At 37.9% G+C, this 17,872-nt stretch overlaps 1 protein-coding gene across 2 annotated transcripts in view; it reads left to right on the plus strand.

The window, feature by feature from the left end:
• The window catches only part of A1CF (APOBEC1 complementation factor), a 71,183-nt gene that overhangs the window by 42,726 nt on the left and 10,585 nt on the right, over window positions 1–17,872 (plus strand). Inside the window, exons 4-9 of one of the 2 annotated variants that reach the window (XM_075841195.1) lie at window positions 801–931; window positions 1,860–2,098; window positions 6,623–6,787; window positions 7,968–8,065; window positions 8,843–9,119; window positions 11,067–11,284. In XM_075841195.1, the coding sequence (XP_075697310.1) occupies window positions 801–931; window positions 1,860–2,098; window positions 6,623–6,787; window positions 7,968–8,065; window positions 8,843–9,119; window positions 11,067–11,284 (1,128 nt within the window). The remainder of the gene's footprint in view (window positions 1–800; window positions 932–1,859; window positions 2,099–6,622; window positions 6,788–7,967; window positions 8,066–8,842; window positions 9,120–11,066; window positions 11,285–17,872) is intronic. The other variant, XM_075841196.1, reaches the window with a different exon arrangement.

Raw genomic sequence — 17,872 nt, forward strand, 5'->3', positions numbered from 1 at the left:
TTGAGAACCGCGTTCCTATGCGTGTCAATATGCGGTCCATTAAAAGCCTGTTGGCCCCCCACGGCCTCCGTAGTATTTCTGTTCTTCAGTAACCAAGGACGCTTTGACGCAACACTCCTGTGGTCAATATTGTTTCTACGTTAACATCTCCCAAAATCCGAAAAAGTCTATACCTATAAGTAATTATGGGACTGTTTGTACATACAGTCAGATGTATACACAGAACTTAACATTTTGAACACACGAGATTCTTGAGTGGAATTCCATAATGACCTGTCAGATGATTCTGACACAAGCACTGTGTGTATATATATTTCTAACACACAAAACATCCTCCAAACTCATTTTACTTCTGTCCTTCTTATACTGAATCACTATATATTTATGTTTTTAAAATTTACTAGATCGTTTTGTATCCGTTGTTTATGTGACCTTTGACCTGTTTCTTCTGGCGGTCTTTTTTCCTCGCCCTGATGTATAAATGAGGCAGGAACCGCACAGTCTGCATTGGCCTGAGGAAGACGTCAGTTCGGCGTCGAAACGCGTAGCCTTGTCAAAACAATAAAGTCCTTTATCTACTTTACCTACCATATGGTTGTGCAAATACCTATTCAAGCAGCGCCGTTGGTCCCGTCTTTTTTCTTTTTTTTTTTTTTCTTCTTTTTGAATCGCACATTTGTACACTGAAGGACTAAAGAAATGTTGATGAGGCAGATTAAGACAAGAACATTTGGAATTGAGGCCATGGTTTGCTGTTTATTTATATATGGTGTTTGTATTATGGAATTTTATCTTTGTAGATGGGAAAAATTTATGAAATGAGAATGATGATGGACTTCAATGGAAATAATAGGGGATATGCTTTTGTAACGTTCACTAACAGACTGGAGGCAAGAAGTGCAGTCAAGCAGCTCAATAATTTTGAAATTCGGTACGTATAGTGACTATAATAATTTCATAATACATGGTTTACAAAAATTTGGACTGCAGGTTGTTGTGGGGGATGGATTCTGGTTGGTTGGAGTATGTATTTTCCCTATTTCCCATGAAACTTATGAATGTATTCTATAGCCAAGGACATCACATGAGTGAACATTAATTTTGCCCTTACAGCCAGGGTCCCCAACATCTAAGGCACCACATTTTACTAGAATACATATCCAGCATATCCAGATTTTTTTGTTAGTTGACACATATTTATGAAAAATAAATATGGAACCAATTTAATTGGAAACTTTTCTAAACACCAAAATCTGTTAAACCCATACTTCTATGGCCACTTCACATCACGGTTACTGGACTACATTTATCCTGCATACCAGGAAAAGCTCCCAACATATAAGTCTAATTTAGGCTGTGAAGCATGCCCTAATAGTGACATTCATCACCATAGATTATAATGGTATCCGTTAAATGGATACATCATGATGTATACTTTAAAAGTATGCTTGTGACGTATACCATACAGTGGCATATGTCAACCATTAAAAAACGTACACTGTTTCTTTTTACAGGATTCCATTGTATGGAATAGCGTAGTCTACTACAATAATTCCATACCTAAAAGGACACTTTTTGAGCCTCCCTGGGGCTAATGGAGCCCTATATACATGTTTAGCGTGTTCATGGAACTTTACTGATGTACATTCTAAGCGTATTCTCCTTGCTTCACATAGTTATTATATAGTTATTATATAGCAGTGTATAGGGGAAACACCACATTCTGTGTTGATCCAGAAGAACGCCACAGAAAGCTGCTTTAACAATAATATGATTATGACATAAGACCATTTTACTCTATATAGCCAAATAAAAATAATTATATTATGGTGGGTTTTTTTTGTTTGTTTTTCTGGCAGAAACGGAAGATTGCTAGGGGTTTGTGCCAGTGTGGACAACTGCAGACTCTTTGTTGGTGGGATCCCAAAGACCAAAAAGAGAGAAGAAATCTCAGTTGAGATGAAGAAAGTCACAGATGGTGTCATTGATGTAATTGTCTATCCCAGTGCTGCAGATAAAACCAAAAATCGTGGGTTTGCCTTTGTAGAATATGAAAGTCACCGGGCAGCAGCTATGGCAAGACGAAAGTTATTACCAGGTGGGCTATTAAACAATGATATTTACATCAAATAAAGTCCGTATTAATAAGAACATGTACATAAAATGAAAAGTAAAGCTGGCCATATATTTTATTATCCATGGCTGATCCCACCAATGTAGAATGGACCCACAGAAAATCAAATGTGTAGGGGTACAGTTTGACAATCCCCCAGTGTTTCTTTTCAGGGAAAAGAAGCTTTGGACACAGAAATTGAATTGCTATACCTACGCTTCATAGACAAAATGCAGTGTGGGAGCTTTATCAAGATTGGTGCAAAGGAAATGTCAAGCAATGGCCAATAGCAGCCAATTGGCTTCCAGCACTGATTTCTTTTTAAGAGGCTTTTATGAAAATGAAATGAACCAATCTGATTGGTTGCTTCACTTTCTTTCAGCCAGTTTTCACAAATCTCCCTGGTTGTGTTTTTTAAAAAAAGTTTCCATAATATCCCTATCCGTGGCTCTTCTGCCATGCTTTAAACTGATACAAGCAACTTCTTTCGCGCTTACTTACTCTTTGGCTTTGACACCTGACTGGAGATGCTCATTTTCTGCGAATCTTCTCGGTTTTGATTTATTTGATTATATACTTTTTTTTTAAATTCAGAAGTTATACCTTCAGTGACTCCCTATTATAACTTGGTGTCATATATTGTTAGGACATTTTATTCTTTGGTGTATTATTAGAAATATTCGGCATAATTATATATTATATGTTTTTATTTGCACCACCATTGGTTGATGGTATGATCTGGATCCTGGTGATCCATAGGGGACTTTTAATCCATTTGATTGTAGAATATATTAAATATAAACACCTGGAATATATAATAGTTTTGTATATAATTCTACTATTGGTAATTTTGACTATTGTTTTTTATATTGTTGCATGTCTTAGGGTATTTTTGTATCTATAGTAGATCCTCCCTTGGCATTTTGATACTGTAAATGCCATTAAGTAGGCTTAATAAGATTTTTATTATCTAGAGTTTATCCTTTTTATTCATCACTTTTTGTTCATGTTGTAAGACCATACTTCCACTTGCCAAAGAAAACCCTTCTATAAAATCCAGACTTGTAGCAAGCTTACATTTTCTCCCACTAAAAGAAAAAAACGACATAACCATAAGAAAGTACATAAAATATAATTATTTACAATATTATAATTAATATTACCATAAATTTTGTTTTTACATTAAATGATCCATCATCCTAGATATTCTGTTTCAATATTAAAGAGGTGGTTTGTTTTGAACAATCTCTTTTTGTTTGAAGTTTCCCCCAACAATAAGCTGTTCACAGGTTATCCCGTTACTGTGATCCCCAGTGAACAGATGTATTCTGTGGGGGAATATGACCGCAAGTGTTCAATTCCCCTACAGCACCACCACAGGGAAAAGGAAGCATTACACAGTTGAAATCAATGGGCTGTCTTTGCAATATGTACTATGCTGGTAGTGAGATGCTCTTTGTGGCCAATCTTTGGTCGAGCTAACAGATAGGAGTCCTGAATAATGACCCACCCTATAAATTCAGATATCTTTAACCCCTTCGGGAGGCAGCCATTTTTTGATTTTTGATTTTCGTTTTTCACTCCCCGGATTCCAAGAGCCATAACTTTTTTCATTTTCCGTCAATAGAGTGGTGTGAAGGTGTATTTTTTGCGGGAGGAGTTGTAGTTTCTTTTGTTACCATATAGTTCCATATAATGTACTGGAAAACTGAAAAAAAAAATCTTGTTGGCTGAAAATGGAAAAAACTGTGATTCCTCAATAGTTCTTTGGGTTTCGTTTTTACGGCTTTCACCGTGCGGTAAAAACAACAGCTTATCTTTATTCTGTGGCTCGATACGATTATGGTGATGCCAAATTTATATAGGTTTTTTTATATCTTACTACTTTTATTGCTAATAAACTTTTTGTTAAAAAAAAAGATGTGTGTCACCGCATTCTGAGAGCCATAACTTTTTTATTTTTTCACAGATTGAGCGGTGTGCGGGCTTATTTTTTGCGGGACGAGCTGTAGTTTTTATCGGTACCATTTTTTGGTACGTAGAACTTTTTGATTACTTTTCATTGCATTTTTTTAAAAAGCTGAGTTAACCAAAAAACAGCGATTTTTTATGGCGTTCACCGTGCACGTTAAATAACACTATATTGTAATAGTTGAGACTTTTACAGACGCAGCTATACCAATTTTCTTTACTTTTTTTTTATTGTTTATATTACTTTAGGGGGAAATGGGAAAAGGTTTTTTTTTTTAACTTTTAATATTTGTAATTTTTTTTCACTACTAAAAACTTTTTTTTACTTTTTTTCACACACTTTATTAGCCCCCCCTAGGGGATTTGAACCAGTGATCGTTATTACAGGCATCTGTTAAGCCCTGCCACAGTCAGGGCTTAGCAGAGGCAGAGTTAGGGCACAGTGAAGGCAGCCTTGGGGGCCTTCATTAGGCCCCTGGGCTGCCATAACAACCATCGTCTCACTCCGGGGGGGGCGATGAGCTGTTGGAGAGGGCCGCCCCACTCTTTTCAATGCCTCAGATGCTACGGTTGTGATTGACCGCAGCATTCGAGGGGTTAAATAGCCAGGAGCAGCGCGATCGCTGCTCCCGGCTGTTAGTCCCGGGTGTCTGCTGTCAAATAGAGCTGACACCCTCAGCATATATAGCACACTCAGCACGTGAGCGCGCTCCAAACATCACCCCCCGCAACCGGACGTAATGGCATGGCCAGGGTGCGCAAAGGGGTTAATCGAGTATTTGAAAGTCTGTTTTTTAAAGCAGATAACCCCTTTAATTATTATTTTTTTGGAGTTGTCCTGATACACAATAATTAAAGAAATTGAAGCCATTTTAAATATCTGATAATTTTACTTCTTTATAACACATTTTAGGCAGTTGTGGAAAAATGCTTCAAATTAAGAATGTTTTAAAAACAAAGAAGTGTTAATAGTTTTTTTTATAAATTAATGAAATACAAATTGAATGAACAGAAGAGAAATCTAAATCAAATCAATATTTGGTGTGACCACATTTTGTCTTCAAAACAGCACCAATTCTTCTAGGTACACTTGCACAAAGTCATGAATTTTGTAGGATTATAGTCAGGTGTATGATTAACCAAACAGGTGATAATGAGCATCATTTTCACATGTAGATTCAAACACAGTGATTAACTGTAACAGAAACAGCTGTGTAGGAGGCTTAAAACTGGGTGAGGAAAAACCAAACTCTGTTACAAAGGTGAGGTTGTGGAAGACAGTTTCATGCCACAGGTCCACCATGGCAAGACTGAGCACAGCAGAAAGACAAAAGGTAGTTGTACTGCAACAGCAAGGTCTCTCCCAGGCAAAGGTTTCAAAGCAGACTGGGGTTTCAAGATGTGCTGTTCAAGCTCTTTTGAAGAAGCACAAAGAAATGGGCAACATTGAGGTCCGTAGATGCAGCGGCCGGCCAAGGAAACTTAGTGCAGCTGATGAAAGACACATCATGCTTACTACCTTTCGAAAGTGGAAGATGTACTGCAGTGCCATCAGCTCAGAACTGGGAGAAACCAGTGGGACCCAGGTACACCCATCTACTGTAGGAGAAGTCTGGCCAGAAGAAAACAGTAACTGGGGTGCAGAAAAATGGCAGGAAGTGCTATAGACTGATGAGTCAAAATTGTAAATATTTGGCTGTAACAGAAGGCTTTTTGGTTCCCTGGATGTTTGGGGCTACATTTCAGCAAATGGATTGGGAATTTGGTCAGGATTAATGGTGTTCTCAATGCTGAGAAATACAGGCAGATACTTATCCATAATGCAATACCATCAGTGAGGTGTCTGATGGCTCCAAATCTATTCTGCAGCAGGACAACTAACCCAAACATACAGCCAATGTTATTAAGGACTATCTTCAACATAAAGTAGAACACGGAGCTGTGGAAATTATGATATGGCCACCACAGAGCCCTGATGTCAACATCATCGAGTCTGTCTGGGATTGCATGACGAAACAGAAGGATTTGAGGAAGCCTAAATTCACAGAAGATCTGTGGTTAGTTCTGTGGTTAGATCTGTGGTTGTTCCTCCTGCGGCAGGGAGGAACAACCTCCCTGCCGAGTTTCTTCAAAAACTTTGTGAAAGTGTACCTAGAACAACTGATGCTGTTTTGAAGGAAAAGGGTGGTCACACCAAATATTGATTTGAGTTAGATTTCTCTTCTGGTCATTCACTTTGTATTTTGTTAATTGATAAAAAAAAAACAACTATTAACACTTTTGTTTTTGAAAGCATTCAAAATTGGCAGTATTTTTTGGCAACTGCCTAAAACTTTTGCACAGTACTATATATATATATATATATATATATACATACATATATATATGTATATATATATATATGTATATATATATATATATATATATATATATATATATATATATATATATATATATATATATATATATATATATATATACACTGTATATTTTTAGTATTATTACTTATTTAATTTTTGTTATGCTGTCATACTGCAGGACGTATTCAGTTATGGGGTCATCCAATTGCAGTGGATTGGGCAGAGCCAGAAGTTGAAGTTGATGAAGACACAATGTCATCAGTTAAGATTTTATATGTCCGAAATCTAATGCTCACAACAACAGAAGAGACGGTAGAGAAGGAATTCAATAACATCAAACCAGGTAAGCCACTTTTTTAGGGCTTATGTTTCAGATTAGAGACATGTACCTTTCTGATTGGAAATATATATTTCTGTTGTATCAATGCTTGATTCTTTTAACATATTGCTGAAACTCTAAGAGGCCTATAAAAAGGGAACACGTTTAGAAAAATTAGTTGAATTGCAGGGTCCTCCAAAGTCTTTTTGCATGACTAATACCAAATCCTGATTCCCATTGGAGTATTTAACCTAAAGCTATCCAGTTAAAATTGTGGACACTTTGAACTGTGAACCCTGAAACTTGACAAATCTCTAGGTAATAAAAATGGTTATTTACATGCTTCTCAAATCAACCAGGGAGATAGCAGTCACGTCAAGATCTTAGTTATTAATTTCTGACTTCAAAGTCCTCTCCTTGTAAGTGGCCGAGGAGTTATTTTTACAGCTCCGGAAAGATAAATTCTGCAATCATTTCAAAGCATTTGGACCCTGAGTAGCAACAAATGAAACATATTTAACACATGTTAAAGTGCATTTGGGTAACCTGATCGCCTTGTTGTTTTCATTCTCCACCATATGTGTGCCGCTTTGAAATGAGTATAGACAGAATTAACTGTATCCAATTGTAAGAATGGGCCAGCAGCATGGGATGAGTGTGCCGAGTTGTGAGGGGCAGTGAGTGACTTGACTTAAAGGGAATGTTTCACCTATATATATTTATTTTTTTTACTAATAAAAACCAGATAGTGATTTGATTGTATATTTTTTTATTCTATTTTCTGTACATGGTTATGTGGGCAGCCATCTTGCTTGAGTTGCTGTTAACATCATTTACAGATATGCTTTACAGCAGCCACATGGACCATAGGAAACAAAAGTCTGGAGCTGACCCACTGATTTCTATGGAATCGTTTTCTAGGCATTCTCTGTGACCTGTTCCATTGGGTTTCCGTCATGGTTTCCATCATTTTGCTAGACAAAATAGTGCTGCATGTTGTGCTCTTTTGCAAAAATTACAGAATTTGCGATGCAGTTGCCCAGATGTGAACAGGGCCTAACTCCAACCTAATTATATTGTATTAGCAGCACAATAGAAGGGACAACTACTATAATGCTTTGTCTTAGGAGCTTTTATTACATGATACACAGCAGTCAGGTTTTTGTACCTATTTTCCCATCATTATACTTTCCTTCTTTTATAGGGGCAGTTGAACGTGTAAAGAAAATTAGAGATTATGCGTTTGTACACTTTAACAATCGTAGTGATGCAGTGGAAACTATGAATGTTCTAAATGGCAAGGTATGATATTCAACACTGCATGCGGTATGTGTGCTTCTATTGCCATCTAAATAAATAACAATGACATCAGTCTGAGACGGTAATGCTTAGGGTACAGATATAGTAAGGTTTGCTTCAACCATTGCGCTAAATATATAACGTTTTACTAAGAGTGTGTTTTATTGCAAACCCTTTTTCAAAAAGAAGCAAGAGGGAAGTTAACGGGGAAAGCAGCCTCTGTTCTGGCACATAATAGGGCATATGGGCAAAGTATGTCCTGATGGGACAACCACTTTGAACACTTTGGTACCTACGGCACCTAACAGCATTGTACAGAAGCACATGGAGTCCCCCATGTGCTACCGTTCAGCCTCCCTGCCGTGTGCATGAGGCCCTGGAGGTAAAAGAATGGAGTAATACTTTGATAAACAAGTGAGCCATTTACATTGTTTACACCCTACTGGTCCTCTTTTCTTCTCACAGCACGAGTCTTATACAAAGGCTACGTCAGAAATTCTACACTTGCATCGCCCTCCTTACTGTTTAACACAAGACATTCTAAAAATTATAACCCCAGGTGGGATTTAAACTGTAGTGGGTATAGGGGAAAAAAAGCCATAACTCATAACTGCCATATTTTGCACCCAGATTGGTTAACATTTCATGGCACCATGTATGGGAAAACAGAGCTCTAACAAGGTGGAAAGTCCATTCAATTTGACCGGATCCCTATATCAATGTGTTTTTGCTGTGAAAATCTGGTAAATACATGAATGTCTTATAAGTCTCTGTTTCTAGATCATAGATGGCTCTCCCATAGAAGTAACTTTGGCTAAACCAGTAGACAAGGACAGTTACGTAAGATATACAAGAGGAACAGGAGGAAGAGGTGGTGCCATACAAGGAGAATATGCATACACAATAGCCCCGGTCTATGACCCAACTACAGCTTATCTCGGAGCACCTGTGTTCTATGCACCACCCACCTACACTGCCACCATCCCCAGCTTTCATTTCCCACCTGCCAAAGGCTATGTCAGCAATCGTGGCCTCATCCGACCTCCATCTGTTAGAGGTAACAGCACAGTAACTGAATTCAATGAATCTGCATTAAGTGGAATAAATGTTGGCACTTGTTATTAATAGAGAGGGCAGACCATGACATGGCAATTTAGAAATTTAATTAGCTGTTTACAATCCCGCTGCAAGTTAGTTCTATGTAATTTATTTAATTAGAATCCTAATCAGTCACACTTGTAATATTCAGGGAGCACTTACTAACCTGGAGTTTTGCATAATGCGTGTCCGATAATACTAACTATGTAAATAGATTAGAGAGAGTATGAACAATGACTGCAAATAAATCATTGCTTCTAAAATAGAACAGAATAGTTGCAATTCAATATTCTTAGTAGGAACATGATAAAATAGGTTGTAATTGCTTTTATTTGGGTTAAATTAAACCAATTTATGAGGACACCTACTGCTCCAATGAAGTCAAACTACAAAATGAAATTTGTCTGTATAACAGCTAAGAAAAAACAATAATACACAAGATTAGTTATGTCCTTGCACCTAACTCCTCTAAATAGACAATAATACACAAGATTAGTTATCTCCTTGCACCTAACTCCTCTAAATAGACAATAATACACGAGATTAGTTATGTCCTTGCACCTAACTCCTCTAAATAGACAATAATACACAAGATTAGTTATGTCCTTGCACCTAACTCCTCTAAATAGACAATAATACACAAGGTTAGTTATCTCCTTGCACCTAACTCCTCTAAATAGACAATAATACACAAGATTAGTTATCTCCTTGCACCTAACTCCTCTAAATAGACAATAATACACAAGATTAGTTATGTCCTTGCACCTAACTCCTCTAAATAGACAATAATACACAAGATTAGTTATCTCCTTGCACCTAACTCCTCTAAATAGAATATGACATTTTTGGGGAAAGTATTTACCAAAACAGACGTCAGGAGATCAGACAAGTCCTCTTTAAGGCTATGTTCACACGGCGGATTTTGCTTGGCGGATCCTACTGCAAAATCCGCCGCAGAATTATTCCTGCCGTCAGGAAGATTCCTGCTCACATTCACTTCAATATGAGGTTTGGGCGGAATTCGCCCGAAGATCTGGGAAGATGCTTTTTTTGTTCGATAGCTAAAAAAATCAGCTAGCGGGAAAAAGAAGCGTCCGCCTCCCATTGAAATGAATGGCAGTTGGAAAATTCCACCATGTGAACAGCGCCAAAGACAGACTACATTTTTTTAAGAGGCACAACAACTAGCTATGTTTCTCAGTCATTTCTTTACCTTATAAAATTTGTATCCAAAAAGTAAAATGTAATTATGGAAATATTATTCATGTTATTACGGCACCAATTTATTATTATGAAGAATAATGTTTGTAATCTAAAGCTATCATTAACTAATGGTGCTTTCTTTTACATAATCTGGACCGGTACTGTACCTTAGAAATGTTTAAAGCAATTATAAGGCAACAGACTATAATTTGTGCTTTAATTTAATAGAATGTTAAAGCCACTGAGTATTGAGCAACTATGAAACAATGGAGGAGCATTATCTGAAGATGAAAATTACACGTCTACCATAGAAAACAGTTTTTCTCATTTCCACCCATTGTTTCTATAAAACAGTCATATCACAAAAGTTGACATTTAAGAGGAGGAAGAATATAATGTTCATATTGGCTTCGTGGCTAATCTGATGATAATCTGGCCACAGGGGGCACTGTCCCTTTTTTTGATAGTAGGTAGCATTCATCTAGGTGTTAGAATGGTGATCCATGTGTCAACTACTACTCAGACTGTAGAGTTGTTATTATTATACGTTTTAAAATACCTCTCTTCAAAATACGCATTTAAGTATGTGACTCCATTGTTTTGAGCATGTTCAATGCAAATGGTGCAAGCTTCTTCATTATATCATGGATCTGGGTGATTTTCTGCTGATTTGATTCAGTTTAATGCCTTCTTACATTCCTAGAAATTTACATGAGTGTACCTGTAGGGGCTGCGGGCGTTAGAGGACTGGGAGGACGGGGATACCTGGCATATACTGGTCTGGGCCGTGGATGTGTAGGATACCAGCTGAAAGGTGACAAAAGGGGAGAAGACAAACTATATGACATTTTACCAGGAATGGAGCTCACTCCTATGAGTGCTGTTGCTTTAAAACCACATGGCATCAAGCTCGCACCACAGGTAAGCTGGATTTGCATACAAGCTATTCTTATTATACATTGTGGATGTATATAAAATGTATGGTTATTTAAATCTAACAGTCACTGACAGGATGACGAAAAACATATTATACAGTGATTCATTATACAGTATATAACATGGAATCTATAGAAATCTAATTTTTAGGTCCTATTATTTTATAAGCTCTACTAGCTATGCTGATATAACACGATAAAGAACATATTATTCAATATTAAAATGCTGTTGAAAAGATAGTACAAAGAGAAACATTTTCTGTATTGCTGCTGCATTGCATACATTATCTTCTCAATTATCTAGCGTTGTTTCTATAATATATTTCTTAAGGACTTCAATATGGTAAAAGGGTAACAGCAAAGTATAATCCAAGCCATCACTTTAATCTAGTCAGTGCCGGCCTTAAAAGGAACCTGTCACCAGCATTTCACCCATTGAACTCTACTCACCACTCGCTGGCCGCTGCTGTCATTGCAATTATCCCCTCTCCTAAACTCCTCCTCCAACCATAAATAATGGTATGTAAACAATTTGCGCCTTTTATGGTAATAAACCGGCAGTCTCGTTCAAATCTCATCTGAGATAGCGGTCATGAATGGTCCAACACCCTTCCCTGCATCGTTTGGGCCTCAAATCTAGTTGCTGTGCATGTGCCGTAACAACTGGTGTCCCGTTGTGCGCACGCACCAGAACAGGACATCGATGCCAAAGCGCGACATTTCTTGTGTGCAGGCGAGGAGCTGTCATTTAAAAGTAAGGAGGCAGGGTTAACTCGGAAAGGCTTGAGGAATGAAGATATGACTATTTTCAAATGAAGATATGACTCTTTTATGCTTATTAGCAAAAAGCACAGGAACACTAAAAAACGGAATACTAAAGGTGCAGAGTCTACTTTTTTCCGCCAACTTCCACAAGGTATTGCTGGTTTAATAGGTGAAATGCTGGTGACAGGTTCCCTTTAAGTTGGATGGTGCCTTGTACAGTACCTCCTCTTGAGACCCTCCTATGGTGTACCACGTAGTGCTCAAATATCATTTCCTACCGGGCAAGGGAACATTGTTGTTTAGCAAGAGCTCTCTCTCGACAGATGGCAGGATGGCATATCCTAGCAATAAGCAATCAATCTCTGTTATGAGACAACCCATTTACATAGGGCTGAAAGATGGGCAGGTTGCTGCTTTCTTCATTATTACATTTCTCCCACTCTCCTTTAAAGGTTGCATGCTTCTTTTAATTCTAGCAGCCTTTGCCCCCCAGGGTCGGTATGGGCCGCTAGAATGCTCCCATTCTCTGGTGGACTCAGGCTCTGACACAATAATGGACCCCAAAGGCCCGCAGACGGTTTATGTGTTGAATCACAAATAACCTATTACACCTCACTAATGATATATCCTGCACATGCAATTATAAAAACAAAGTTTATGACGCATTTAAAGGGGCTCTATAGATGGACAGCCCAAAAATGTCTATGCCCCCCCCACCCTCTCCCTCTCCCAGTCACTCACTTGTTTTACTACTTTTTACGATCTCATCCAGTGATCAGGGCTCATTCCTAGTCTAGGGTTGCAAACATCCAGCACAATGGGTCACAGTGAATAAATAATAAGAGGGTTCAACTCTGAAGTCTATGAATGCAACTAAAGATTTAGAATGGGAGAAAGAAACACCTGTGCAAAGTTGTGGTATTTACATATACTTTTATATAGGTATCGTTCAATTGTATATATATTACAAATATCATATGGTTGTGGATTATTACCTTTGTTCCACTATTACGCCTTATGCACACGACCGTGTGTGCCGTCCGAGTCCCGTCAGTGATCCAAGGAAAGATAGGATATGTTTTATCTTTCCTCGGATCGGAGATTCGGACCATTTTTCATGGACCCGATTCACCCGCTAAAGTGAATGGGTCCGTGAAGACTATCGGGTGCCACTCGGATGCCGTCAAAAACAACCTGAGTGGCACGACGGCTGTGTGCATGAGGCATTAGGAACTATCATAAATTGATTGAATACCCAACATTGTGCAGAGTGTAATAGAACAATATCTTGCAAGAGGGTGGCCAGTCTATATTGTGAGTATATTGTCACTTTTCGTGTTTTAAGTTAAAATATATATATATATATAAATAGAATCCAGCAGCACAGGCTTAAACGAAAGAGGGTGCAAGCCTGACCACTGTCCCTCTAGACAAAAAGCAGTAAATAGGCAGCACACACAAAGGCTTATAGTGAAAAAAGAGGGTGCTTTATTGACCCTAAAAATATGAAACTCAGGTTGTGTGAGCCAAAACGTTGCACTTTTGGGGTCAATAAAGCACCCTCTTTTTTCACTATAAGCCTTTGTGAGTGCTGCCTATTTACTGCCTTTTATATCTAAGTGCGTGCGTGCGTGTGCGCGCGCGCACGCTACACCATGGAAAGGGGTGGGATTTCCTTTCTTAGTTTCAATAGGTCATCATCTGATTCTTTTTACCATTCATTATCAGCATCCCTCATTTATTAGACCCAATACAACGTGCAAGAAAATGCCTAATCGCTTTTATTTTCATAAAAAATTAGAACTGCATTTTTTTTCAGGCAGGTCCGTATTTTACAGCATAATGATTGACGTTTCTGGTGTTTAGAAACGATCACATACAGAATTTGGCAAATTGAAAATGTCACGAGCCGGATGAGTACAGACTTCAATAGATAATATAGATGATAACAGTGTCAATAACTGTCGGCTCTAAGATAAACATTTGGGTGGCATTGTGTCTCTGCGATTACACTACTGCCCTGTAGCCCAGAAGCCATGGACTGAAACTCAGCCAGAGTGACATATACCTCAAAAACATATTGTTACACCGCTGGTGGTGCTCAATACCGTGAAGCACCCATCAATACTGACAGAAAACAAAAGGCACAAGTAACGCACCAGTTGATAAGCGGAGCCAAATAAAGGAAAGTAGTATAAGATGGAGATGATGCATAAATGGAGTGGATGACATCATAAATAGCATTCAAGCAGTAAACAGATGAATAGACAGTGGGCAAGAATTAACAGAACTCACTGACCCTATCTGAATACTATCCCACAGCAGGGTAAGACAACAGCTTGGCAGCAGACCAAATGCACAGAAAAGGCAAACAAACCAGTGGAACTACTGATCCCAGGATATACATAAAACCACTATACAAATCTAGATCTGTCAGAGGACCAACAATTCCCACACCACAAACAAACACATAGACAAGAACAAAGTCACCAACTAGAATCTGGTAAGAGTTTAGCACATGCCAGAAACAGTATAACCAGCACCTAAGTAATCTAGGCCTGAAGTATATATAATCCCAACAAAAGTACTTCCTCTAATTAACCAGGCAAAGCTAAATGATAACCAAATCCAGACTTAGACCAAACGCATTGTCTAGCAGTGCCCAAACATAAAGATAACAGAAATCAATGATTAGCAGCGGTCCTGAACCATGCTGAACCATACTTGAACCATGCTCTCACAGTGCAAAGTGTTGCAGGACTTTCCGCCGTGACAAACTAATGACTTCAAAAACCACATGGATAAATGCGTTTTTTCATGCACTTTTTGTTGCCTCACTATTGCCTAGTGTGTTACAAAACTGAGGTTTATTGGCCTAGTGCATGAGATAGGTAACTTAAGGCCCTATTACACCAGCCGGTTTTGGCCGGTGCAGCGAGCGCCGATCAACGAGACAGCTCGTTGATCAGCGCTCATTTGCTCCTCTCACAAGGAGCTATGGATGTGGATGAGTGGTCGTTACTCCGATTGCTCGTCCACATACATTATTATCATGTCGGCAGCGCATCCCCCTGCTTACACAGGGAGATGTACTGCCGACAACGATAATATTTTACTTTTTTAAAACTATACGATCAGCAGATGAATGAGCGTTGCTTGTTCATCTGCTGATCGCTGCTCTGTTTACACAGGGCAATTATCGGCAACGACCGTTCTATGAACGATCAATTGCCCGATAATTGCCCAGTGTAAAACCCCCTTTAACTTACATTATGAGCCCCACCTGGGAAAAGATCTGATCTAATTGATTATAGTCTTTCAAAACTGTGGAAGTTCATGTTAGCTGTAGAATTAGTGCTATGCTACATTTGGGAAATACATTGTTAAAATTTGAATACCATCAGAATATGCCTGTAACACCACAACATAGAGTCCTATTTACAATGATAGTTGTTTTATTTTAAATATACTCTTTCCTACCTAGATTGCATAGCTTAAATGAAACATTGCTGTCTAATGAATTACATGAATTTCCTTACCTGTGACATATCTCTATACAAATCAATACTGGAAGCAAAGCTACTCTAAGCAGAGATTTCAGATCCTGATGAGAATTTTTGGGTGATGGACATTTCAGCATAAGAGCCTCCTGCTACTCCTATGCAGAAATGTACTTCAGGTAGTGGAAAAGAGCGGGGAAGGGGTGGGCATTTCAATTTTACTATGTGGGCCCTACTTCCACATTGTAAAGTCCAGTTTCCTCTATCCCACTCTTAAGCTCTTTACTAAGACTACATAGCAAAACTAAATGCTGTGATAATACATATTTTTGCAGTTTTATGTTCTATTTTTTGGGTCACCAGATCTTAACTAATCATCAGGTTTTTAAGTAATGTGACTTTATGGCTTATAGCAAACATAGAATGGTGACAGCACCCTGCGACACTAATGCCACCTAAACCACTAAATATAAATAAATATGCACTAAAGCTAAATCTACTTACAAAAGGGAGGTTCTTAGTGCACATTTTGATCAAAAAGTGTTAGCCCACCTGCCACGACAAGGCGACCTCTGTAAGGTGGGAACCTACGCTGCACATACACCCAGAACTGGGACCAAGCCTAAAAATATACCCGGGGATGGTAGGATATGGCTTATAGGACACAAACCCTCATTCCCTTTTATCTACCCAGATATGTGTCCCACTTAACTGAAAATATAAAAAGAAAAACGCTATTCCTGATGGTATAATAATATTTTCCTTGATTTGAATAATACAAAATAAGACTCATAATGGACCAATTAAATATTTTGCTTCCTGAAATACATTTAGGAGCACAAAGTCTAAATGACTTTTATCAAATACAACATTTCCATTATGTAATTTATCCAACCACATTAACCACTTCTACATCTGCTGAGAAGCTTTTTACCTTAATTTGTAGATTAGGGAATGCACCATTAGATAAAGGACAGAACTTTGTGTTCTGTCTCCTGGAATAAGGCTGTAAATCACAAAAACATATCAGTCCTGGAGTGTAAATGATAGGGAACTAATGTAGATTGAAATATTCAATGTATCCAGGTACACTTTAGGCTAAATATCAATATTAAATAAAGCAATGAAAGTTTCACCCTGTTGCTAATAATCAGGGAAATCCATATTAAAGTTTTAAATTCTGCCCCAACGCTCATATCTCCAACAAAACCCTGTCTTCGAAAGAGGGCATTGGAACTGGGTTTAAAATAAGATGTAAGTTTGGTTTTGTAGGTTTGCATTGTCTTTCATCTCACTTTTTCAGAAGAAAAAGAGTAAGGCAAATATTAATCATCATAATACTGTACATTTATATGTTATTAAGTCCTGTACAGATCTAATGTACCCACAGTTCTCATGTACTTGTGTCATACTTAACTCCTTAAGGGCATGAACTACTTGGCATGTTCAGGACGCAGACCCATTTTTTAAATCTGACATGTCAATTTATGTGGTAATAACTTTGGAATGCTTTACGATATCCGATATCTGAGATTGTTTTCTCATGACACATTATACTTTAAGTTAGTGGTAAAATTTTGTCGATACATTCAGTATTTTATTGTGAAAAACACCAAAATGGAGCAAAAAATTTCAAAAATTAACATTTTCTAAATTTAAATGTATCTGCTTGTAAGACAGGCAGTTATACCACACAAAATAAATGCTAATTAACATTTCCTATATATCTACTTTAGATTGGCATCATTTTTGAAACATCCCTTTATCCTTCTAGGACGTTACAAGGCTTAAAACTTTAGCAGAAATTTCTCACATTTTCAAGAAAATTTCAAAAGGCCATTTTTACAGGGACGAGTTCAGTTGTGAAGTCGTTTTGAGGGGCCCATACAATGCAAACCCCCATAAATCGCCCCATTTTAAAAACTGAACCCCACAAAGTATTCAAAACAGCATTTAGAAAGTTTATTAACCCTTTAGGTGTTTCATAAGAATTACAGCAAAGTAGGGATGAAATTTACAAATTTCATTTTTTTTGCAGAAATTTATTTTTAATCCTTTTTTTTCCCTGTAACACAGAAGGTTTTACCAGAGAAAAGCAACTCAATATTTATTGCCCAGATTTTGCAGTTTTTAGATATATCCAACATGTGGGCCTAGTGTGCTAATTCACTGAAACACAGACCTCCGAAACAAAGGAGCACCTAGATGATTTTGGGGCATTCTTTTTATTCGAATATATTGTAGGCACCATGTCAGGTTTGAAGAGGTTTTGTGAGGCCAAAACAGTGGAAACACCCCCAAAAAGACAC

Source organism: Rhinoderma darwinii, chromosome 11 (assembly GCF_050947455.1).
Source record: "Rhinoderma darwinii isolate aRhiDar2 chromosome 11, aRhiDar2.hap1, whole genome shotgun sequence".
Classification (NCBI taxonomy): domain Eukaryota; kingdom Metazoa; phylum Chordata; class Amphibia; order Anura; family Rhinodermatidae; genus Rhinoderma; species Rhinoderma darwinii.